At 35.8% G+C, this 26,483-nt stretch overlaps 1 protein-coding gene across 3 annotated transcripts in view; it reads left to right on the top strand.

Moving 5' to 3' along the window:
* Positions 1–26,483, top strand: part of Pclo (piccolo presynaptic cytomatrix protein) — a 359,262-nt gene that overhangs the window by 300,268 nt on the left and 32,511 nt on the right. For all 3 annotated transcript variants that reach the window (XM_029477261.2, XM_085836473.1, XM_085836472.1), the window contains 2 exons: positions 10,970–11,111; positions 16,660–16,727. In XM_029477261.2, coding sequence (XP_029333121.2) covers positions 10,970–11,111; positions 16,660–16,727 — 210 coding nt within the window. The remainder of the gene's footprint in view (positions 1–10,969; positions 11,112–16,659; positions 16,728–26,483) is intronic.

Here is a 26,483-nt window from a genome sequence, read left to right as displayed (position 1 = left end):
AGATAGAATGACCAAGAGAAAGGGAAAGGATTGCCAGAGATGCTGTTAGATAACTTAGCAATATCGCCTAAATCCAATACTAAACAACCCAGGAATTACTTGAAAATTTTACTACATTTGATCTACACATATTCTAAAACCATATTTTATCATTTTTCCATTGGGCTAGGTGAGAGAAGGTTGAAGGTATGAAATATGATGAGAGAAATCCTCAGCTATAACAGATCAAACCATCAACATAATTATTTTATTTTATTGAAATACATGTTTAATATATAATTGAATATCAAGAAACTACAAAACATTTGTTTGAGAAGATAACATAAGAAATACAAAATTTTGATTGGGATCTTAAATTTGTTTAAATGTGTCAAGATAAATAACATAGATATGATTATGTAGCTTTATATTCTTGTGAATTCATTATCCACATTTTTCCTTGTGATCAAGTATACTCAAAATGCCATTAATAAATTGGTAGATAGTACCAATTTAAATTAAATATTACAAATTGTAAAACGTTAAAAAAGATAAGCAAGATACCTGATAAAGGTCATAGGCATGTATGTCTTTCTTAAAAATATAAGAGAGTGAAATAAAAGCCCGTCTTATTGTTCTTTAGAAGACTGTGGCAGCAGAATCAGCTTTTCCTAGTTGAACAGATCGGTTTTAGAACTGCATGCTTTCTAGTTCTATAGGTTACTGTTTTCAGGTAAGAAACAGAAAACGGACATTTCTACAATGCATTGACTCAAACATCTTTCAATATAGGTAAATCTATTGTACTTTATTAATTTTAGTTATTTTAATGTGTTCTTCTTGTTAATGGTATTACTTAAGTAAATGACTACTGGGTTCACGTTTGAATTCTCCCCAACTATTAATTTATAAGAATATTTAAAAGGCTTCATATAGAGCAAATCTTTAGGAATGTATTTTTTATTGTTTTATATCTGCCAGTTATCATTATTTACTCTAAGTTTTGGTGTAACATAACAATAGTTGTTATTATTTTTATTTTGCTCAAAGCAAGTAGAAAAGTCCAGTTTTTGTGTTAAATGTACTTTCTAGTTTAGACCACAGACTAGTCGCCAGAGGCATAACACTGTTAATGAAGCAAGTTCTGAAGAAACAAAATGTGAATGACAGGCATCATTAAATGATTGATGACTGTCAAGAAAGCTTTTGTTAATGATATCAATTTGCAACTATTAGTTCTCAATAATCACTGTAGACTTTTCTCACTAAAGTGACCACTCACAAGAAAGTAAAAAACTTCTTTTTAGCACTCTGTACAAGAAGTGAACTTTCATATGAAAATATTAGCTTTCATTCTCATTTTTTTTCTCCTGTACCATGAAGTTACAGTGTTTCCATGTGGTACTAGAGCATCATATATTGGATAGATAACAATGTCAGTCTTTGCAAGTTTTTATAAACTTAGCAATTAAATAACAATATGCTTAACCTATATAAATTCCCATGGGATTATGTATTATTTGAGGGTATATTTTGATCAATATCACACACACATTCTCTTCCCTACAATTTCTTCCCTACCCCTCTACGACTTCTCTCCCAATGTCACATACGTTTTTTCTGCGTTAAACTGACTGAGAACAAATAGTGCTGCCTGTGTGTTCATGTAGGTAGGACCAGCTACTAGAACATGAGTAGTTTTCAAGGACAACATCTCTGAAAAAGTATAACTCTCCCTCCTCCAACAACCAACAGTTGACTTCTCAACAAGGGGTAGGACTTCATGATCCCCTCTCCTGTCAATTATTAAATAATTTTTTTTAAGATTCATTTATTATTATACATAAGTACACTATAGTTGTCTTCAGATGGGCCAGAAGAGGGCGGCAGATGTCATTATGGGTGGTTGTGAGCCACCATATGGTTGTGGGATTTTGAACTCAGGACCTTCGGAAGAGCAGTCAGTGCTCTTACCTGCTGAGCCATCTCGCCAGCCCTTAAGTAATTTTTAACATGTAGAAATACTAAGTACTTTTAATGATACACCAATGTGTAAAAATCTACCAAGCAAATTGTTAAGCATAATCATGTTTTTTTATAATATCCGAAGAAGAAGAATAACAAGGGCTTCCTATTCAAGATCTCACCTCATTTGACTCTCAATTTCCTGTGTCTCATTTATCTCTAGTACATTTCAGGCCATCCTGTTTCTCATGCCACTTAATACTAATTTATAATAATTAAGGGTTTCAAAAATATGTCTTTCACATTTTATAAATTTTCGTTTCCCTGGGTATCAATTGACTTAAATTATGACTATATGTCCATATTCATTGTTTCTTCTTCCTGAACTCAGACTGGTCAGTTGCCTATCAGATCTTTTGCTGTCTCAAGCCCAGGGTGGGAGGATAGTGCATTGTAACAGGAAAATAATTGCAATTTTGTTTGTATCTTGAAAGACAGGTGTATCGTCTTTTTTACTCATCTTATTTATTGAAAATTAATTGGTTTAGCGTAAAATAGGAGAAATGAACATTGTCATCTTGATTCAAATTTGAAGAAAAATAGAAGAATGTGAGTTATGGCCAGCCTGGGCTACAGAGTGAGACATCTCTCAAAACAGCAATAAGAAGGAATAAAAAGAAACATTGAAAGTTTCTTGCCATCCAGTAAAAAGAGAGCAGAATTTTCCCATGCCCATTGTTACACATATTCACATATATATATATATTTGTTTAAGCACATTACATTTCAGAACATCTTCAAGTTGTGATATTACTGCAACAAACAAAATAGACAGAAATCTCTGCCGTGAGTCTTTCCCATCCTGTTTAGCAATATTTATTAAATAGCCAGTGTAGCAGTATCTGGAAAGAATTGTGAAGTAGGAGGAACTACATCTTCTCTAAGCTCCTCTGAAAGGGAGATTGCTTGGTAGTCAATGACAAGTTTATATGTGATCAAACTTCAGCAACTTTAGAAATATCTGAAAATAAAATTGTATTTAAAAATGCTATTACTTGACAGTCTTGGATAATGCCAATGTTTTGATTGTATCTGCTCCTCTTACATCTCTTCTCAGATCCCCTTCCCCGTTCATCCAATTTTGTATCCTCTTTTTAACACCATCAAGACCAATTTGTGCTGCACAAATATTCTTGGATGAGTGCCCTTCCACTGGGGCATGATCGACTTAACAGGGCTACAGCTCTTAGAGAAAACTGATGCTCCTTATACTGCCAATAGCTCTCTGAATGTGTGTGAAATTTCATGCCCATGTCCCTTTCTGTGTGGAAATTTGGTCTGGCTTGAATCACACAGGCTCTGTTCATACTGTCACAACAACTGTGAGTACATATGTGTAGCTGCTCTACCATGTCCAGAAGATACTGGCTCCCTGTAGTTAGCCACCAACTCTGACTATTATATGTTCTATGCCCTCTCTTCAGCAATGATTTCTGAACGTTGGGAGATGGGGATAAGAAGTATTTGTCCCACCAAGGGCTAATCATTTTTCAGTCTCCTACTCTCTGTGTCTTGGCCTGTTGTGGGTCTTTGTATTAATCACCATCTACCATAACTAAACTTTTTTTTTTTGAAGAGGGTTGAGAGGCCCATTAATCTATAGTTATAATGATAAATCTCGAGGAGCCAGTCTAATGTCATGTCCATTTAGCAAAATAATAGTAGTAGGCAATTGTATATTCTGGCCCAGCTCTGAATCTTTATCATACTCTCTGCAATCTATTGGAACCAACTACAGAAAAGCAGTGATTAACAATGATCATTTGGAAATTTTAAAACAATATTAGATCTCCTGGTTCTATACATGCATTTACCAAATATTTTCTAAGCTTCCTCTTTAAAACCATTGAATAAGTGCAGACAATATGGAATATAATATTCAGGTTTTGGTGTAGTATTACCCCACACACTTATTTTTACTATTATTAATTTATCACTCCTGCTGGAAATGCACTACTTTGTTTCCTTTGAGTTGGATTTTATACATTTATATATTATGCATTACAAGATGGTGATGTGGTAAAAGGCTTCCCCAGCATGTATGATGGTCTGGGTTCAACTTGTAGAACAACATAAATGCAGTATAAATGGTCACAACATTTGGATGTATGGGAGGGACCTGAGGACCAGAAGGTCATTGTTGTCTGCCTTAGTGCCTTCTTAACTCAGCCTGAGGTATAGAAGAACTTCTCTCAGATGTAAAGAAATAAGTATTAATTATGGATTTCACTTCAGGATAACATCTCGATTATCAAAATATTTATTATGGCTGTTTCTAGAAGTATGTTCCTATCAGCTGGCAAACTGCCAAGCAGTCTCTTTTTTTTCTGTATTTTTTTTTCTTTCTGATTATCAGTTGTCAGAAATACATGTCTGACACTGTAATTCAAGGATATTATGAGGAAAACATGAGAGATAATATTTCTCCAAACTCAAATCAAATTAATATTGAAAAAATTAAGAGCAACCCATGAAAGTGAAACCGTAATAATATCGCAATTAAATATGATCTTCTTAGCATCTGTCTTTTACTGATAAAAAATCTTTATTGAATGAAAGTCTTAGTGAAAAAACAAAAGTGTACTTGACATAATCTTGGTTCATTCTATTCACCTGAATGCAGCTAAAATTATAATTAGATTTATTCAAGATAAAATAAATTGACTTTCTTGATTTTATTTAAGGTATCTCAATCAAACTTTATTCTACTATGCATTACAAGATTCTAGGACTAATTTAAATTGTGTTTAGGGTTTTTGTCTTCCCAAATCAGCTCTGAATTAAATGTTTCACAGAAAAGGAAGACATCTTAAAAGGAAAATTATAGCAGGGCAGGAAGTTTGAGGTTAGGCTGGTCTAAACAGAATGAGTTCCAGGACAGTCAGGGGTATTCAGAAAAACCTTATCTCAAAAAGCAAAAACAAAAACAGAAAGAAAAATTATAAGATAAAGGCAAGTACTATATTATATAAGCCATAGTGTACAATTTATATTAGAAAAGCTCCTCACTGTCATTTTATTAAATTAACACCACTCTCATTTGTTACTTTGAAGCATACTCTTAATTCTGTACTCCAAGGGAATCACTGGTTCTGTTTCTCTAATGCCAGATTGAGTGGTTAGTGAGTATGGGAAGTACCTGCCAGTTAATGGTAGTGTTGCATAAAAACAGAGCAAGTTGATCATTCAAATATCCGAAAATTTCCATTCATGAAGACAATATGTATGGAAACAGGGACACGTAAACATGATTAAGTGTGTTTCCAACTTCCTAGACAATATCAAAGGAATCTTTTATCTCCATTTCCATCTCTAGGAGACGCTCTGTGAATATGGAATAACTTAAGTTTTCCGTGTTTATAAGGAGAAAAGACAGCAGAACTTCACGGATCACAGTTTGCCTAGTGATATGAATAACATTAGTCATTATGTATAAAGCTCGCATAATGGCTGTTAGACAGTCAACCAATATTTTTTTAAAGATGTTTCAGTGGCATTTTCATTTCAGTTGTTCAACCCCAGGATTTAAAAGTGATTGAGTCAGGTATCAGAGGCTTATTTTCAATAATGTTCATTGTGAAAATTTGTGGGATGTGTGACCAACTGCAAACAACAGTGTGGATGCTTTCTGTGCCAGCTTCTAATTCATAAACTACAAAAAATGTTTCAAATTTTTATTTAAAAATTACAGTGAATTGATTTGAGATTTATCTTCTAAGATATAAAGTGAAGTATCTCTCCTTGAATTAATAACCCTGAACTGTAATGAAAAATATTTAAAAATGTGTTCAGACAAATTCAAAGGGAGACATACTGAATAATCCTAGTTGTATTTGAACTTAAAAGCTGATATTTTCAATTCCATATTCAATAAGTGTTTTAGAAAGTGAGATAAAACTGCAAACCCCTTCAGAAGAGTAGGTACAAAAGCTGACAGCAGCAGAAACATGGAGGGAGGAAGAAACAAAGGAGGAAACAAAGAAAGAAGAAAGAAAGAAAGAAAGAAAGAAAGAAAGAAAGAAAGAAAGAAAGAAAGAAAGAAAGAAAGAAAGAAAGAAAGGAAGGAAGGAAGGAAGGAAGGAAGGAAGAAAGAAAGAAAGAAAGAAAGAGAAGGATGGGAGGGAGGAGGAAGGGAAGGAAGAGAGGAAGGAGGGAGGGAAGGAAGGAAGGAAGGAAGGAAGGAAGGAAGGAAGGAAGGAAGGAAGGAAAAACAAGAGGAAGAAAGGGACAAGGGAGGGAGGGAAGGAGGCAGGGAGGAAAAAGTCTCTAAAACAAGTTTTTAAAAAAGAATTCTTAGAACACATAGTTTCAGAAATAGATGAATAGTTCTGTTCTATCATTACACTACTATATGAAAAAAATGGTTCATTTCTTGTAATCTCAAACATAATTAAACTACTACAGACTGTGTCTGTAAAGGTAAGAGGTAGAGTTGGATAAGGCAAGTAATTCAGAAACTTGCTACGAGTTACCGGCATCTGAAATTGTTTTGGAAATATTTGCAAATAAGTCTTTGCTGCACCAGCTGTAGACCATGGATACAAAGTTCTGGGCAGCAAGGCTAAATCTACAGAATGCAAAGTCTATGGAAAAACAAACAAACAAAAATCTCAAGGTGTTTTGTGTGTGTGTGTGTGTGTGTGACAACTAATTGTAATATAAAAAAAGAATTAACAACTTTAAATCCACTAATTAAGTGTAAGATCTAGTGAGTCATTAGTCTTTGCAGAAATTAGTTTTCCTAACGGTAAATAAATGATGGTTCTGGAGTAGGTGACCTTTGGCGTTCTTAACCAGTTCCTAATAGGATTCCATAGCTGCAGTCAGTTCTGCAATTTGCTGAGGTCTCTGAGCGTAACGCTGCCATCTAGTGGCAGCTAAAGTGATAGCTTTGCATAGTCAAGACTACTGGAGAGGGCGGGGCATTCCAATAGTTGAAGACAAACGTGCAGTCAAAGAGACAGTATCATATTTAATTAGGATTAGACACCAGGAAGTAATAAAACATAACAACATCAAAACATAACACAGCTAGAGACAATGAAGAGGTTAAAGAATATTTTTAAATGTTTTGAATTGTCCCCAAGAAGGCAATTACCTGAAAGGCCTCCTCAATAAGTGTCAAAAAGGAATGGACTTTTTCAGATATTGTCCTGTCGACATCAGCAACCTTTCCCATCATAGGTGTATACCAGTCCACCTTCCCAGAAGTGGATAACTTTTTTTTTTAGCACATTTAACATTTCAAAATTAAGCTAGATATTTAAAACTGATTCTTAAAACTATGTTTGGTATTTTTAAATCTTTTTCAATTATCTTGTGAAATGAAAATATAACAATTATTCACGATTTGCAGTTGTCATCTCGGAGACTTATTGTGGAATAAAGTCTTTCTAGTTCATTCTGAACTATGGCTGGCTGGTTCAACTCAGCTGCTTTGGCTTGAAACTCCTCTCCAAACTGACTGATGCAATCTAGACCCCCTCCCTCCCTCTTCTCCCTTCCATCCCTCCCTCTTCTCCCTTCCCTCTCTCCCTCCCTTCTTCCCTCCCTTCCTCCTTCTTCCCTCTTCTCTTCCTCCCTCCTCTCTCTCTTTCTCTCTCTTTCTCTCCCTCCTCTCTCTCTTTCTCTCTCTCTCTCTCTCTCTCTCTCTCTCTCTCTCTCTCTCTCTCTCTCTCTTTCTCTCTCTCTCCCTCCTCTCTCTCTCCCTCCCTCCCTCTCTCTCTCACTTTCCCCCCTCACCCCCCCCCCAACTCTGTATGTGTATTCCCCTCGCAAGCTGCTTCTCTTTCCTGTCTGTTCTCATAAAAGTTGAGCATTTCCAATTTCTGACTCATTCTTTCTGTGCTAATTTTTTTCTAATTCTTTGCCTTTTCCTCAGTTAGATGTCATTGTTTGGAATTAAAAGTGTATACTCAGGGTATATCTCTATTCCAGCCCGGTCACACGGACCTAGAATGTCTTTGGATATGATCCCCTGCCAGAGCAGCCATTTTGCTGGATTAAAATCCCTCTACAGTGAAAAGACCATTTTACTATGCAATAGAGAGGTGCATATCTTTATGGACAGTATTATATGATTTCTGAAACTCTGCTTAAAAGAATTGGGTGGAAAAGCTGAGGTAGACTATTTTAAGCTGATATTTTTAAAATCATAAAATAATGAAAGACCAAGCTTTTAATGGTTCTGTTAGTTCAGTCAAAATGTAGAAAAACAAAGAAATACTAGACTGAAATCAAATTCAAAGCCCTTTGTCTGTTTATCAGAATAAGAAATGAATAAAACCTAGTATTTGTAATGATGATTGCTCCCACAAAACTTAACTATGCATATTATTTTCTTTCATCATTCCAACATAAATATTCATATGCCATACATGATCTGTTATTAGTGTTTGTTATATAGAGAACGAGGCCTTTCAGCATTTAGTATATGAGCAATAAATGTCTTCTTCATTCAAACCAATTTTTTAGGTCATTAGAATTAAAATCTAGCTGACTGATTATATTTTTCCACATGGAATACCAGATTTAAAATTGTCATCATTTTTTTTAATAAGCTACAAAATTTCTTTGAAACCCACTATGGTTAAAATGTGAAGTACTTCTGGGTAATTCTTGATGCCATCCTCCATGTTTGGTTTAGCAACACTGACATTGCTATTCACTTATTCCCTCATTTGTTCATCAGATAATACTTGATCACTGTTTAAAGTCAAATGTCTAAGGATTACCAATGATGTAGCATTAATGTAACAAGTGTTATTCAGACTAGAAAGTGATCATCTCCATAAGTGATACCGTGATCATGTACAATGGATCCTGAAGATTTAGGAGCTGTTCTGATGAAGAGAGAAATGGAAATGCATGAAACAGGTTAAAACTGAAGTTGGCATGTAGACATATGTTCTATAAGGTAGCAGTTCTGTATGTAGTGTGCTTGCTCTTGGATAAAGACTATTTTGACAAGTAAGGCTAAATAGTTTTAAATTATCATCTTTATTATCACTGCCTTTGAAAACAGTACAATGAGGATTGTTTTTTCATTAGTGAAATTAATGTTTCTCTTTCAATGTTGTACTATCCACTATTAAAAACCTAGGGGACTAGGTTATTTAATGTCAATTTAAAGCATGAAAACTTTCATTTATCTAAATTAATGGAATAGTCTGAATCACTATTCATTGATTATATGCTTTACTGTATACATATTCATAATTTAATATTCTAGTCATAATGCCTTCATATTTTAAATGGCCCTTTTAAAATATTTCTTTAACACTAAATATGCAGTCTGGGTTTCTTTTACTTAAACTGAATAAAATATTTAGCAAAACTTAGACCTGTTATTTATACAAATCTATTCCTAAATACGTAACTAGTATTTTATTGGTGACTGCCACTCCTAACTTCATTTAAGTAGCAATTTTCAACTTATACATATCAATAAGGAACTGACTTTTATGAAAATTTCTTCCTTGTTCTCCAGTTCTGGGGAAGGATTTCTACCATCATTGGAATAGATATACAATTATTTGGTAGCTTGTAAGGACATCTTATTGATGTAATGGAGACAGAAAGGTGTAGAGGTAAAGCTAAACACTTTACCAGACCTGACAGTAGCTGCCCTGCCTGTCATCGGTTTCCTAGGCAATTTCTTTTTTTCATTGTATTTGACTTTACCGGTTAGAGGTTTTCAAGGCTAAGAATCATCATGTTCATATATATTATTAAGAAATATACAATTATATTGCACAACATAAAATGATTGTTAAGCTTTCACCTATTGGCATGAACACATTCAACTCAGAGACTATATTGATGGAACAGGGCTATGCTTATAGAGGAAAAAGATGTTAATCTTGTAGCTTCTAACACATCTATGCTTAGAACCCAAATAACTTCATTGACAAAGACCAGGTAAGCTGAAAGACACCAGTGAACAGTCAGAGACTGTAAATCCCAAGAAAGAAGAGGTGGAAGTTTGGCAATTAAGAGCACCGGAGGAAGGGTTACAAACTACTGGGATCCTGTGTTTTATATCACTTTTCATCTCCATCTTTAAAAACTCATCAATTGTTTCACACAAAAGCTCAGATTTAGGGTATCTACAGAGTGAGTACATATAGATCAGAAAGGAGAAAGGTCACTCTCTCTGGCAAGGGATGAACATCAAGAACTTCAAATTAATAATGTCCTCCTCACAAAGTGTGAGCCGACACTGTCTTTCTTCTCTTCCTTCTTTGTACATGGTAGCCCCCTCCCTGACTCACTTCAGGCTAGAGTTCTGCCCAGTTTGAAGGCTATGCTCCTACTGCATAAAGTACAGCACAAATGTCCCTATGGACACATGGACTCATACAAACAAAACTCAAACTCATGAAAATGCTGAAACAAGACCCCATATCAATTACAAAATACCTAAGGGAAAGAAACAGCTTTAGATTGAAAACAGAAATTAAAATACCAGGAGAATTGATCAAGCCACATATGAACCATCTATTTGGTCATGCATTTCCCTTCTATGGAGACTCTCTGGTTATTGACTAGTAATAAGTAAGCAATAAATTAAGAATTTATTTAATTCTGTTATCACTAGTACCAGAGTTTCCTAAAATATTTTCTGAGTCTTCCAAATTCCCCTTTGTTTGCCACAGCACTGTTGTAACGCTGTGCAAATAACAAAAACTGTGGGGAAATGACATACTATCTGAGTCTAAACATGGGGATGTTTCTCCCAGTAAATTTTTTTTCATTCATAGTAAAAATGTGAAGGAATTCTCTATTTCCAGTGTGCATTTCTAACTAAAGAGATGAAAGAGAAAGGCAGGTCGAGGGAGGGAGAATATGTTTGTTTCTGTCAGTCCTTTCTATGACTATTATGCACTTATGTGGTTGTACATTTGGAGGAAAAAAGTGTGGCTCACTTGTTGACTGTGGTGTTGACTCTCCCCACGTCATGCAGCAAAGCCCACCAACCACCGGCCTGCAGAGAGCTCCGTGTCCACTGGCTCCTCGGGCAGCAGCGTTGGCAGTGGGTATAGCGTGGACAGTGAAGGAAGCAGCTGTGTGGCAGGGGAGCCTAATCTACTTCCTATCCCAAGGATGTAAGTGGTACTTTTATAAAAACAAAAGTACAGTTTTAACAGCATCATGAGTAATTCATTCTTAACATTTCACAGGAAAAGAACAAGGTCTGAATCACTGTCCCTGGATGTCTGGACTACATAAGCGTCGGTTGTTCAGGGATGACTGGCTTATTTCAATTCATTCTAAAGATGAATACAAATTACTAGCACGATGACTTCATCTGCACCGCCTGCATTTAACATAAAAGCTGTTAGAATAGTAACTGAGGTAGGCCAGCCCCGAGTTCAGAGCAGGACCCTGAAAAGTTCATCACACAGTGACCAGACACCAGCTTTGCTATTTGACATTATCATAGATTAAGTTTCTTCAAATCAGAAAAATTTCCCATTTGAAGAATCCTTGGAAACAAATGACAAATATGAACAATCACTTAGACTTTTCAACTCTAAAGCTCTGCACAGTTAAAGGGGAAGAATCTGAAGTGTCTTTCCCCTCCCATGATTTCTAGATCTTGTTCCAGATCTGGGAGTATAGCTCATTCATAGTATATTAAACTCCATGACAGTGATTTTATAACTCACATGCAAAACCTAAGCCGATTGTGATAGAATGGATTTGGAGAAGTTGTAGATTCTATCTGTTTCAGTCTCAAACTCTAAACTTCTAGACCTTTCGTTTTGCTTTCCATGAACAAATCTGTGGGTTAGAAACCACTGCTAGGATATCCAGATCTGTAACTAGACCACAGCATGTATGGCCTAAGGTATGTTTTTATAAGAACCTTGAAGCATGCCTTTGGCAATTTCTAATGTTAAAAAAGAGGATATTTTCACGACACATGGTAAGTATATATAAATGACCTTTCATGACTAAGCTGTGATAAACACAGCGATTCCTGTGGCCTCCCGCTGCTTTTTGCTACAGGGCACAGTGCAGTTGCTCTGACAGCATCGAAAAGGACAGTGAAAGGTCTTTTCATGCTTGCTAGTGGTGTGAAGCCTTCTCCAAAATTGGAAGAATTCTTTGGAAAGGGAATTTATTATTTTTAAACAAAGTATTATGGAAATATTCCCTTTGCTCCCCACAGTAATTCTAATAGATACTAATTCATTTTAAGAAAATAAAATAAAATATGGCAACCAGATTCTAACAGTGAATAGTGCATTGATTTTTATAGCTTTCAGTTACAATTTCCAACTTAAAGGAATTCTTATTCTATTACCAGTTCATTTGAGAGACTTTTCTTATATGACCCTATATTTTAAATTTAGTCTGGGGATTCGATATAAGTGATTATATTTAATCAGGTCTATTTATTGGAAATAACTCCTAAAAAGAATCTGATCTTATTAGTATTTTGCCTTTGATAGCTTTGCTGGAATAAACAACAGTAATTTAAGCAAATTCATTACATGTCTTTCTAGGCTATGAGTATCATAGGAATTTATGAAGGTTGAACTACAAACATTCTAACAATCTTCAAATTGGACTATAAATTTCAGACTATACAATTTAACACTGATATTAAAAGTTAAAACTTCCGGAGAAAAAATATCTTACTTCCTTGGTGCCTGAATGTTAGAGGGTAAAGGTTATCATATTCTCGGTTATGGGTTTTTTGTTTTTTCCTTATTTTATGTTTTTCTCATTAAACAAATGCCTCTCAAAATTGTGTGGGAGACAATCATTTCGCCCTATGGACACACACAAAAAAATCGCCTTTTAAATCTTTCCATGATAAATTAACAAATAGAATTTGTCCCTTCATTTCAGGGTCTGGTGGTGTTTTGCACAAATGTTGTTACACCTAGAGCAAGTGTGCAATGGCTAGTCAGTAACTGACTTGGGCATCTCAGATGTAGCCTATGCTCACCTGGATGCTCTGAGTTGAAGACAGTTTGCTAGGAATTCAGGAAAATTTTCTGCTTCATACACCTCAGGGCCACATCTCCTCTGACTATCATTTAGCTTCAGTGTGTCAGGGTCCTCCCAGAGTTCACACAAGGAAGACTTACTGCACATTTTGATGGATATTTACAGTTAAGTGAAGAGTACTTTCAGGTATCATCGTTAAAAAATAAAATTGATGATTCAGATTTATTTTTAATTATTTAAACTAATAAAATTATAACACTTTTCATAAAGTTTGAAATATTATAAAAATTAATAATAATATGGCATTTTAAAGTACTCTGCCATATTGGTAATACTAAAGGGATCCTGTTACTTAAAAAAAAATAACTGGGTTTTACTTAGCAAAAAGATACATTTTAATATATTCTTCTAGCATATATACTGCAGCTACGCCCTAAACTTTCCTTTCCTCTAACAGTAACAGAAGGAACTGCATTAGTTTATTTAACCTAACTAATTTAATCTTAATAAAACAATTAGACAAACTGAAGCTCTGTGCATGGCTGAGCAGGAGACATAGCTCAGTGGTAGAGATATTGCCTAGAATATCCATAACCCTGGGCTCAATCTTTGATACAGCAAAATTAAAAAATAAAAGTGAAGTTCTATATGTTTTTTAAAGGGACTATGAATTCATATGGAGAAAATCGACATACACATATAGATCATGCACAGATATGCATGCATGAATACATACATATATGTATGCTTACAAATGTTAAGAATTATATCATCTTCATGTATGCATGTGGTTTCACATAATTACTAAATAGAGTTCTGTGCTTAAATTTTGACCTAAGTTGTTATAATGGAACAACAAAATGGCTTTGAATATAAAATAATTTATAATTTTTCATTTTTCTACTTTTGTTTTATTTATTTATTTTCTGCTTTGTTTTGATTTTCAAAACAGACTTTCTCTATGTACCCTTGTCTATCCTGGAACTCATTTTTAGATGAGGCTGTCCTCAAACTCATAGAGTTATGAGTTTGAGTTATGTCTGCCTCTCCCTCATAAGTTCTGCCTGACCAACCATGTCTCTCTGTCTCTGTCTCTGTCTCTGTCTCTCTCTCTCTCTCTCTCTCTCTCTCTCTCTCTCTCTGTCTCTCTCTCTCTCTCCCTCTGTCTCTCATACAGAAAATTTTTACTTTCTTGTATGGAATAGACCGGAATAGTGACAAGAAGAATCCTTTTTAAGCAGTTTCTGAAAGTAAATAATTAGATTTTTATAGTTACAATTTCAGCCAATCAGAAACATCTTGTAGATAAAAGAATTGTCAATAAACATTCTGTATCAGAATTACTCTCTATAAGATTGAGTATTGAGGCTTTCTTTAATTTATGCCTCCTTTTAGCATGTTAAGGTTTTATTTCATCATGTTATGGTGGAATCTAAGTATGTTTAAAGGCAATTCCAAAAATCCACTGTACATCATGAAACCTTTCCTCTGGTTTGGGCATCGAGGAGCTATATACAGCCTTTTGGCTGGCACCCAGCTCGCATTCTAATACCACTGTTTTTAAGTATTGCCAATCTTGGCTTGATCAAACCTTTGAGGTAGAAACTAAAAGTCAGAGGTATATTTTTGACTAAATTAAAAATTACTATGTGCATTATCTAATTGTTAATACTATATACGTATTAAATATTTCTTTGCTTAGGCACAGAGATCAATTTTCATAGAACTATCCCACTGCCCTCTTGTGAAAGGAGGTTGAGTTATCTCACTTAGACTCCTCATAGAGAGAGACAGGAGACCATAAGCAAAGAACAACCAAAGTGATGTTCAAGTGGTTCATTTAACACACATGAAAACAGAAAGAACCTTAAGTATTCATGGTAAAGAATGGAAAGTCTATGTTATTAAATTTCAAAATGACACAAAAGTATACCTATTGATACAATTCATATAAAATTTGAGTTAATATCTATAATATATAATGTTTAAAGCAAAATTAGCATAGAGATTTTCTCAAATGTTTCTCAACTCTTTGTGCTAAAGACATACAGAATCCCTTCTATAACTTTCTGGAATGCCTTCTTAGTATTAGTTACATACACTCAGATTGCTGTATAATCTCATGCTAGAACTTAATGATCTGTCACCAAAACCCATTAACCAGCCTTCCCTGTATGCTTCCCACCTTGCTCTGACAGCCTCTGCTATATCATATACATATATGATATAACATTCTCATATGTGAGATGGACAGTTTTAGGCTGTAATTATGAGTGAATTCTGACAATATTTATTTTTCAGTGCTTGGATTATTTCACTTGCCTCTCTGCAGTCTAACTCTGGTTGCTGCAAGCACCACGATTCCATTCTGTTATCTGATTGTCATTTAGGTCTATGATTTAATAGAGTCCCTGCTGTGCAGCCAGCCTATGTTCTTCATGCATTCATAGAGTCTTTTACTGACACATCAGTGGGGTTGACACTGGTATCTATGAATCATGGTAACCAGAGTTTCAATAAACATTGAAGTATAGATATCCACAACGTATTGATTATATTCCCACTGTATGCATATCCCCCTGTAGTATCGTAAAGCCATGTGGTAGTATGACTTTTGCTCTTTATCAAATGTGAAAGTCTTTATTCTAGTATTAACTTGAGGATTTTTGTGCTTGTCATATCTTTATACTATTTGTGACAGCAAAGACTGTGTCATGGCCAGAAGATAGCACTTTATAGTATTTCTGGGCATCCTCTGGCTTGTATAGTCTATTCACCCTACTTAAGGTGAGTGAAGCAGTTGTAACATTTAAGGCTAGGCAGTCCTAGTCTCAGTACCCTGAGGTGTTATAAGTCTCTGCATTGACCATGGCACACTGATAAAACGTACTTTTAATTTTTGATGAAAGTCTATACTGTCCTCAACCCCTAAATGGCTAGTTTGATTAAAATTCCTAAAATAGTGTATATGTCTTCTCTCTGTTCCACACTCTTGACAGAATTTAATATGTCAACACATTTCTACTAGAATAATGTAATATGTGATTGATGTTTTGATTTGTTACCTGGTTATTAGCGATGTTGAATTTTATACCTATTAGCCACTTGTTTTCATTTAAGAAATATCTATTTAAGTTAAAAAATTATTTCCATGTGTTATTCAATTTAGTACTTACCTTCTTACTAAAGAACGTGTAACACTTTGTTTTGATAAAGATATGTTTCTTATGTTAAAAATTAAAAACAAGGATAAATGTTTAAGAAGTGTTTCACTGGATTTAGTTCATATATATGTATATATGTACATATATATATATATATATATATATATGAATTATGTGGTCTCCTGTTAACATGAGCATTTTTAAAAAGTTGTCTGTATGTTGAAAAGGTTTTTTTTTTTTAGATGGGAGAAATCTACCAAATTCATGAGTTCAACTATTTTATAAATGAGTTTATAAATAAAATGTGTTGATCTCTGTGATATTATGTTTAGACTGATTGGGAATATTAATGAAGTTCCCGTTCTAAAATTAATGCAATATAGCATAATTAACTACTTGCACATTTGCCATACAAATGATCCACTGTTGACTCTGAGTACAGCAATGTCATTTTATTGTCTCAAACTAAGCCTCGTTGTATTTGAAGGATTATAACTAAAGATGCCATTTTTTCCCTTTGAAACAGAGGAAAGATGGGACAGAATGGCCAAGACCCTGTGAAACAGCCAGGAATGGGAGCAACAGACACGGAGGGTAAGTGGTGCTGGTATCATTGAATCGTGCCAGAATCTGCATGCTATGCTACAAACGCATCTAGTGGAAATGACAAGAACAGCAAATGGTAAATCATTCTCTAATGCACAAGAATAACTTCATGTTTATAAAGTACTTGTCCAGTTTCCTCAATTATGCTTAAATATTCAGTTCCTTGGGGTACAGAAGCTTTAAAGAGGATCGTGAGTTGGTAGGAAACAGACGCAAAAGAAAAGATTTCGGGGTAGGGTAGAGGACGGGGGATTCAGCCTGTGAAGCAGCAGCCCGACGAATCCTTTCAAAGATCCAAAACCACATATTGCTTTAAAATGTCTAACATATGGTGCTGGAAAACAATATTCACGTGGAAAAGAATGGAACTAAATCTCTCCCTCATCTTGCACAAAAATGACTCAAGGTGCACCAAAGGCCTTGATGTGAGACTGGAAGCTCTGTAACTCAGGGGACATGAGGAGCAGAGTTAAGCCACAGGCCTTGGTAAGAACCATCCTGAGCGCACACACACCCCATCTCCATGCTGTCAGGCCCATGCTCCTGTTTCCCTTCAGAAAGTGCAGGCCTCCCAGGGATATCAACTGAACACCCCATAACAAACCCTCCTATCCTAAAAGTCAGGCCAAAGAGTCAGAGACACACCTACTCCCTCAAGCAGGCATAAGCTTTAAAGTTTTACATTGTTTTTAAATTATTCCAAGCAAGTTTGAAGTCCAGAGGAGGTAATTTTAGATATATATCATGGATGTATGTATGAATATATATGAATATACACCATTCTATGTCCTGCCCCCTCCCCTTCCCATACTTTCCCAATTTAACACTAATCACCTGCCCTACTACAGTTTCCCTTCAGCTGTTTGTATGGTGTGTGTGTCTGTCTATCGGTCTGTCTGTCTGTCTGTCTGTCTAAAAATCTGTAATTCACAAATGAGAGAAGATGTAATATTTAGGTGGCTGGTTTGTTTTATTTGATGGGACATTCTCCAATTGCATATACTTACCAACAAGGGACATGGTTTAATTCTTTTTGTGGCTGAATGCAATGCTATTATTTATGTACGCCACATTTATTCATGTATTGATCTTCTGTTAGATGCTCAGGTTAATTCTTTAACTTAGTTATTTTGAGTAGTGTTTCTAGAAACACAGACCCTGTGATACATTGACCTGGACCTTTCTGAGTATATATAGGTAGAATGCAGTATAACTGGATTATTATGAAAGGTCTACTTTTAATTTTTCACAACCTCTACACTGGTTTGATAGTGCCTTGCCTAATTTACATCCTCAACAGCAATATATAAGCATTTCCTATTGTCCTTTTCCAACACAGCATTCACTGTTGTTTGGTTTTATGATGGTGCTCATTCTGACTGTAGGTCATAGGAAACTTAATTTTTTTTTTTGCTGCATTTATCTGATGGCTAAAAATGCTAAATATTTTTATATGTTTATTGGTAATTGTGCTTTATCATCTGATAAGTATCTGCTCCTTTTGCTAAAGCATTTATTAATTTATTAAACTATTTGGCGATTAAGGTCTAATCATTTATAAATTGTCCCTCCCAACCATTTTTATTCTTCTACTTATTTTATACCACTCAAAGTACATTTTTCATGTATTACCTCATTTAATTATTTAAATTACTTCTGAGCATATATTGGTATTATATTAAAAGATATCAAATCATAGCATACATGAGTCTATAAGTGAATTAACCCTGTAATATGACTGTAATCATTCTGTATTAAAAAAAAAAAAAAGGAGTGATTCAGACATGGTGTCAGAAGACCACAAAAGGATATGAGTGCATTTAGACCTGTTGTGGGATATGTGAAGGGATTTCTCTGTATTCAGAAACACTCATTCTATAATTCTGGGAGTAAATGATAGTTTCCTGGTGCTATTGAAAGATATCATGCCGGGCATGATGGTACACACCTTTAATCCTAGCACTTGGGAGGCAGAGGCAAGCAGATTTCTCAGTTCAAGTCCAGCCTGGTCTACAAAGTGAGTCAGGATAGCCAGGGCCATACAGAGAAACCCTGTCTCAAAAAAAAAAAAAAAAAAAAACAAAAAAAACAAAAAACAAAACAAAAAAGATGCCACATTTCAGTGGTTTCTCAACAAGATTTTTTTTGACTCATTTAAAATCTGTATATATTCTACCTGCTGCCATGCTCCCCAAAGTCCCATCCCATTCCTGGTACACATACACACACACACACTCAGAAAGGGAGGGAAAAGAGTGGGGGAGAGAAACAGGGAGAGAGAGAATGACTCTGCACAAACTTATCAAGTCTCTCATATGTATTATTCCTAAATCTGTTACCCGGATGACCTAGAATACAAGTTCATTGGAGAGCAACTCAGTTAGGCATTTATGTCCCTCCAGGAAAACAGAAAAAAAACTATGTCCCTAGAGTAGACTAGGAATACAGCTATGTAATGCTCTAGTTGGTGGTGTGAACCTGGGAGGCTCGTGCCTAAAAATGAGGCGGACTAAAGTCTCATGCAATAGCCAACTTTATTCAGAGAATTAGACAATGTATACAATGAGGGTTAAGAAGAGTCACATGAATAAGTTGTTCAATCATAAGGGCAAACCACATGTGGCAAAAATATGCCATAAAGACCTACAAATAACAACACCTGAAGTAAACTCACTCCTCTCTGCTGTACCTGAAAGGGGCATGAGAACACATACCAAGAACAATTGTGTGTTTTGACAAAACTAGGTCACAAGACTTGTTTTCTTGGCATTTTCCCACAAGTGATCAGATTCCCACACGTAGTGTTCTATATATACAGCTATGTAAATAAATATAGGAATATTATATATGTGTGTGTACATAAATCAGTGACTTTTAATTTCCTCATGCTTCTAGAATTAAAGTATAAAAAGAAGCACTGTGCATGTATAATTTTAGCCACTTAATCTCACCTCTCTCTTAACGTTAATGTGTATAAGTAAGCTGTGTGTTAGCAGCTTCCAGTGAGACCCTGTTCATTCCACACTGTTTGCTTCCTTCTTTCCCCTCAGGCCCACACAAAACATGCTTGTTTTCCAAGAAGGAGCAAATCAGAGATTGCTTCCTTGTTATTTAAACCTGTGAGTCAATCTTCTGAGGCTTCAGTGAACTCACCAGTGAGTCTCAGGTTAGCTAAAGAACAGAAAGGCGGGGTTGAGGATGAGAACATGGAAGATGTAGCCCTCAACGTAAGTGATTTATAGTTATGTCCCCTTTGGGTCTAGCAGAACTTTAGACAAGTTCTTTACTGGCTTGCCTCCACTGGCTTGCTCAGCCTGCTCTCTTATAGAACCCAAGACTACCAGCCCAGAGATGGTCCCACCCACAAGGGGCACTCCCTGCTTGATCACTAATTGAGAAAATGCCCCACAGTTGGATCTCATGGAGGCATTTCCACAACTGAAGCTCCTTTCTCTATGATAACTCCAGTCTGGGTCAAGTTGACACATAAAGCCAGCCAGTACAATACCTACGCCATACCTGTGTTTAAATGTTTTAAGACTTGCTCTGAGAAAGTGTTTTCTGTGATACACAGAAGCACTATTATGAAAATGCACACCAAAATACGTGCTTTGGAGACAGTACCCTTGAAAAGCAGCTGTAGATGTAAAGATGGGGGCATGGTTTTTGACATATAGGTGTTCAGTGGCTGCCTTGAAAAGTGCATGAGGCCTATACAAGTGCTCATCGGAGAAGCAAATTTTAAACTGAAGAACTATCTGAGGCAAAAGAGGTAGAAAGTGTGCTTGTTAGTTAAAATGCCACCTTGGCAGAAGCTAGACTCACCTGGGAAGATCTTCCCTCTGGCCAAGTTTGTGTGGATTATAGTGACTATGTTCAGCACTGGACAATGGCCTGTCCTAACTGTGAGTGGAGCCACTCCCTGGGCAAGAGACCTGGAACTGTAGAGAGTGGAGCAAACAAGATGAGCACTATTGCGAGAGCATCCCTTGCCCTCTTCTAGCTGAAAACAGGACCTGGTGCTTCAAGCTCTTGCTACATTGCTTGCCTTCTACGGTAACTTATCCTGTGACCTAACATAAACTCTCTTACATTTCTAAAAAATTATTTTATGTGGTTTGCCTGTATGCACGCCTTGAGCCCAAAGAGTCCAGAAGAGGACATCAGACCCCTTGGAACTAGAGTTACAAACAGTGAGAACTGCACAGTGAGTGCGGGAAGCAGAGTAAGCATATTCTAGAACAACAGCCAGTGCTCTTAGTCATTGAGCTATCACTCCAGCTGCAACCCACCCTTCCTTCAGTAGCTCTGGTCAGAGAGCTCTTTATCACGGACTGAAGCTGGAGCAAAGGGTACAAGGAGAGAGCAGGGCAAGTGGAAATGTATAGAAAGCAAAGTCTTGTATATGAGTGCAATATTCTCTGAACACTGAGATTGGTCACTATGAAGCTGACTAAGTACTAACAGACTTTGAAAGTATTAACATTTACAAGGGTGCATACTGCTCTACACATGAATATAGTCCTCTCAATTAAAGTCTTTTAGAAAGTTGTGGTGGTTGAAGAATATATGAGAGATCCAAGCAGGAAAAAGACCACATATACAGGAATGCAGTGGAACTAGAAGATTCAGGTCTGAGTTTGAATAAAGAATTCAGAATGGTGATGTAATATTTGTAACTAACAGAAAGAAATGACACAGTAAGGACTGTTATTAATTTTAAGTCCTATCTACCAGCTACAAAAAACATCTCGGTGATACCATGTAGACTGTGAATTCTTGTAAGTCACATAAAATGAAAGATTCATTGCTTTCAGAATATCAGAAGATTCTATTGCTTTAACAGCCAGGTGAAGATGCAAACTCCAATATGTCTGATTCTGCATCCCAGATGTATCATCCTGCACCACTCTATCATCGGATATAAGCATGTGTTTAAAGTCATTGAGGAGCACTAATAATCATGGAAAGCACAGAGTGTGGCACTGCAGCCCATGTATAGCTGGAGACGCAGTGTGCAAACAAAAGGCTGAGTTCAATGCCTTTAAATAGACATTTGAAGCTGTGGCATTCCTTCATAAATTTCAACGAAAAATAAGGCTAAATTCATTTATAAGTTACATATTGCTTATTTTTAAGTCTTTGTGTATTTCTTATCTATATAGGAAAATTTAAATACATAATTATTTGTATCATATTCCAGTTCTTTTGTGATATAAAAGACACTATTTCATTCCTGAAATAAATCTATCAGTCTTTTCTGTGAGAAAGGCAACAATCAGTGAAGTTTCCTGTAAGCACTGAATAACCACTCATTTTCTCACCACTCTGAAATAGCACATAAGTCAGAGGGAAAAGTCTAAAGCAGGTTTGTATCATGTGTGATTTTAGTGACTTTACTATCTGAATTTGTCAATGATATCTTCACTATGTTATTTAAATTTCATTAGAGAGGGAAGAGAGAGAGAGAGAGATTGCCTTCAAACACACATTGACCCCCATGTACAATGATAAGGCACCAAAAGAAAATGAGGGTGAGGAACATAAATGATGAGATAAGAAGAATCTTAAGACTACAGCATGCATTACCCAATAAAAAGTCAAAAACTCCCCCCAACAAAATCTGGATCAAAATAAGGAGACTGTCTCTAACTACTAAAAAGTTTTAAAATTGAAATACTTTTTGTGGTCTAAGAGACATTTTTTCAATCAGTAAGAAAATATCAGGAATAGGGCTGAAACCCCCATCCATCCATAAGAGCTCCAAAGGCTTAGTTGAAGTGGAGTAGGTTAGCAGAAAAGCGAATTAGTGCACATGCGCACATAGCAGCCAAGTTGTAGCAGAGCGTCCACTCACCTGTGGCTCTGCTTTGCTCAGTTCATGGGAACCATAACTGCAGGGCACCTGCCAGAGTGAAGTCCAAAACCAGAGTGAACAATATTCTGTGTGTACAACTTCACTGAATTTAGGCACTGACAAATGAACAACCACATAATAAAATATGCATTATGTGTACACATAAGTAGATATATACATAATGCCATGCACAGTAAAGAAAAGCAAAAGCTGTGGGAATTACAATATCTTCTTTTATCTCATTCAAATTTTTTTATCTTTCACATTTTTATACACATTTGAGAGCTAGACTATGAATGGGTTCTAAGTGAGGTGTCATGATAAGTGGGAGAAGAGAGTTAGGATTCAGAGGTTAGGGTTAGGGAATTAAGGTTAAGGTTAGAGTTAAGGTTAGAGATAGGGTTAGGGTTAGGGGTCAGGGTTAGGGAGTTAGGAAGTTAGGGTTAGGGTTAGGGTTAAGGTTAAGGTGGAGGTGGAGGTGGAGGTTCAGGTTCAGGTTCAGGTTCAGGTTAAGGTTAAGGTTAAGGTTAAGGTTAAGGTTAAGGTTAAGGTTAAGGTTAAGGTTAAGGTTGAGGAGATAATGTGCCTGGCCAAAAAACAAATAGAATTACTATTGGTGGAAATGCTGGAATAACTAAAGAGAATTACACAAACATCAGGGGAATTAAAAACAATTGAATTGGGAGAAGAATCATAAAGTCCCACACCTAATGTGTACTTATATGTAATTGAAAGCTACTAGGACAGAGACAGAATTAATTATATTTTTATTTTATCTTATTTCCTTTTTGCTATTGTTGTTGTTTGTTGATGTGTTTGTTGTTGTCTGGTTTTGTTTGTTCCAGACAGGGTATCCCTGTTTAGCCCTGTCTGGCCTGGAACTTGCTATGTAGAGCAGACTGACCTAGAACTTAGAGATCTGCCTGCCTCTGTCTCCTGAGTGCCAAGAGTAGAGGTGTGCACCATCACACCTATCTTGGGAGTTAGTTTTCTGTAAGTGTGTGGTCCTGGTAGGTGGAACTCACTCCAATGGATGACCAAATCCCCAAGAGTGTAGCCTGCACTAACTGAAATAGACATAATTTTTTTAAACATGGGAACACAAAGTGTGAATAGAGATTAAGTTGAGGATATATATAGAAGGGGGTTGAAGAAGGGATGAATATGATGAGAATAAAATATACTCAAAAACTGTATTAAAGGGCTGGAGAGATGGATCAGTGGGTAAGAGCACTGACTGCTCTACCAAAGTCCTGAGTTCAAATCCCAGCAACCACATGGTGGGTCACAACCACCTGTAATAAGATCTGACCACCTCTTCTGGTGCATCTGAAGTAAGCTACAGTGTACTTATGTATAATAATAAATAAATCGTTGGACTGGAGCAAGCAGAGACTGAGCAAGCAGAGGTCCTAAAAATTCAATTCCCAACAACCCCATGAAGGCTCACAACCATCTGTAGAGCTACAGTGTATACACATACATAAAAATAAATAAATAAATCTTTTTTAAAAACTGTATTAAAAAGGCAACAATTTAAAAAGTAATTAATGATTTGGGTGAAAAAAACAAATAAATTTAGTAAAAAGTTCATTTAATTTTCTCATTGTCTTAGCAATGGGAAAAATATTCAAGTTATTGCAAATGCTAAATTAATTAAGATTATGATGTAATAATATGAGAAGAATAAAGAAAGTCGGGAACAAGACTTTGTTCATCTAGTGAGATAAATTTTCTTTTAACAATCTATGCATTATAAGGTAAATTTGCATATACATTATACAAAATTTTACTGAGAAATGTGAAGGTTGAAAAAACTAAACCATGTTGATAGAAGACATGTTGACATGACATTTTTATTAACATGTTTTTCTTTGCAATTTTACTAAGCATTTGGCAAAATGAACTATTGAGATATGAACTTTGATCTTTTTAAAGAAGTCATGCATATTAAGTGATATGTGAGGAGATTAAAGGATCAATATTATGAACAGGAAAATGCCGGTTATATTAATGCAGTAGATATATAACTTCTCAGTTTTATCCCGAATCATTTGGCTATCCAAACATTTTAAACTTTTTAACGGTAGTTTTTGTAACAAAGTACTGTCTTTTGCTTTGGGTTTTTTATTTGGTGGTGGTGGTGGTGGTCTTTGTTTTGTTTTGTTTTGTTTTGTTTTGAAATAGGGTAGTACTGTATAGTGTAGGCTGACCTAAAACTTGCTTAGAAGACCAGGCTGGCCTTGAATTTATACATTTTCAACTCATCTGCTCTGCCTCCAGTCCTGGAATTAAAGGCATACCTTAATGGGCTCACTTAAGACCTCTGACCACCATTGTTGTATAGAGGATTTTCACTTATAAGAAACCTGACTCCAGGTGGTGGCAGACAATGGCAAAACCTCTGAAAATGGAGAACACATATGGTGCAAATTACCAGCTTACTTGTATATTTACTGACATTCCTCTCCAAAGTAAAGGGTATTTATAAATTTTGAGCACAAAAAAGTCAGATTTTTGGATGCTAAAGTTCATTAATGTAAATTTGCTCTCTGACTGTCTACATTACTATTTCCTATAATTAAAATATTTTTTTTTCTTTTCTTGCCTAGCAATTTTGGGAGAATTACAGTTTTCTATAAAGGAAAATGTTTTATCTATGAAAAAAAAAAAACCTTAATCAACCTGTTATCATATCCCCCCTAACAGCAGATTTTCAGACAATCTTGTCACATAAATATCAGAAAATGTCCTCTGAAGAAATCACACTGCCTGTGTGTTAAGTGTTCATTATTCTCCAAAGCACTGATTAAGTCATTGCTTGTTGAATTCCCCTGTACTCAGCAGATGCAGATTTACTCAGTTCCCATCCAAAGCAGATGTTTACTTATCCAGGAAATAGCTTACCAGTGTGACTTCTGTAATCTGCATTGTACTCTGAAGTCCTGACGACACCCGCTGATGTTATAGAACACCGCTATGGCAGGGTTCTGCCTTCCAAGCTTCATCAGGGCAGTGCTGCAGTTGAAATGTATTCATTTTTCTCAATGATGCGTTATTTTAAAAAGCTATGTACACCTTAGTAACAACAACAAGAATAACACAGATGCCACTTATCTGCCAACTATTCTGCAAGGGTTTTTTTTTTTTTTTTAAATAGTGACCCTCCCCCATATCATAGTATATTATTCCTAGTACTCAGCAAGGTACTAACACAAAATACTCACTGGAACAATATTTTTGATCAAAGTTAAATGTATAACTCATAACTGAGATAAACTAAAGGCAGAGCAAGCACAGTGACTCTTGTGAACCAGACATGAATATTGACCCCCAAATGCTGAGAATTTTAAAGCAAGATGCCTTAACACCTATGACAGCAAGGATCTTGAGAACCAAAGTTTCTCATATTTGCTAATGCATGGCTTCTAAGGGGGTCACACATAAGACTTGAAGTTATAGTTACATAATTGGCATTAGTAAGTTTTAAATCTTCACTTTTGTGGTCTGTACTTTTCTTTCATGAGCACAGTAGGGGGTGGCCAATGCTGAGTTTCTTCCACAGACTTGTGAATAATTAGGCTATAGTCTCGTAGAGGTCAATGAACATTTGCAGTATGAAGGTCCTCTGCATTTGAGCTTAGATTGTGAATGTTTTCCTGGAAGAAGAAGAATTTTCTTTTTCAGATAGCTTTGGGAATAAAAACATTTGTATATATCTGGAATAATTCTAGCTGGAGATTAAATAAGGAGAAACTTCATGGTCAAAGATTAAGCAACATGAGAGAGCACAAGACATAGTTGAGCCCCCTCCCCCACTACCACCTCTGCTTCATTTTTTTGTAGTTTTGTACTAGAGAAAGTAGTGAGATGCAGGGCTTAAAATG

This window comes from Mus caroli, unplaced genomic scaffold (assembly GCF_978045245.1).
Source record: "Mus caroli unplaced genomic scaffold, Mus_caroli_1 scaffold_4, whole genome shotgun sequence".
Lineage (NCBI taxonomy): Eukaryota > Metazoa > Chordata > Mammalia > Rodentia > Muridae > Mus > Mus caroli.
The sequence above is the reverse complement of the archived record's forward strand: the minus strand, read 5'-3'. Positions and strand labels throughout refer to the sequence as shown.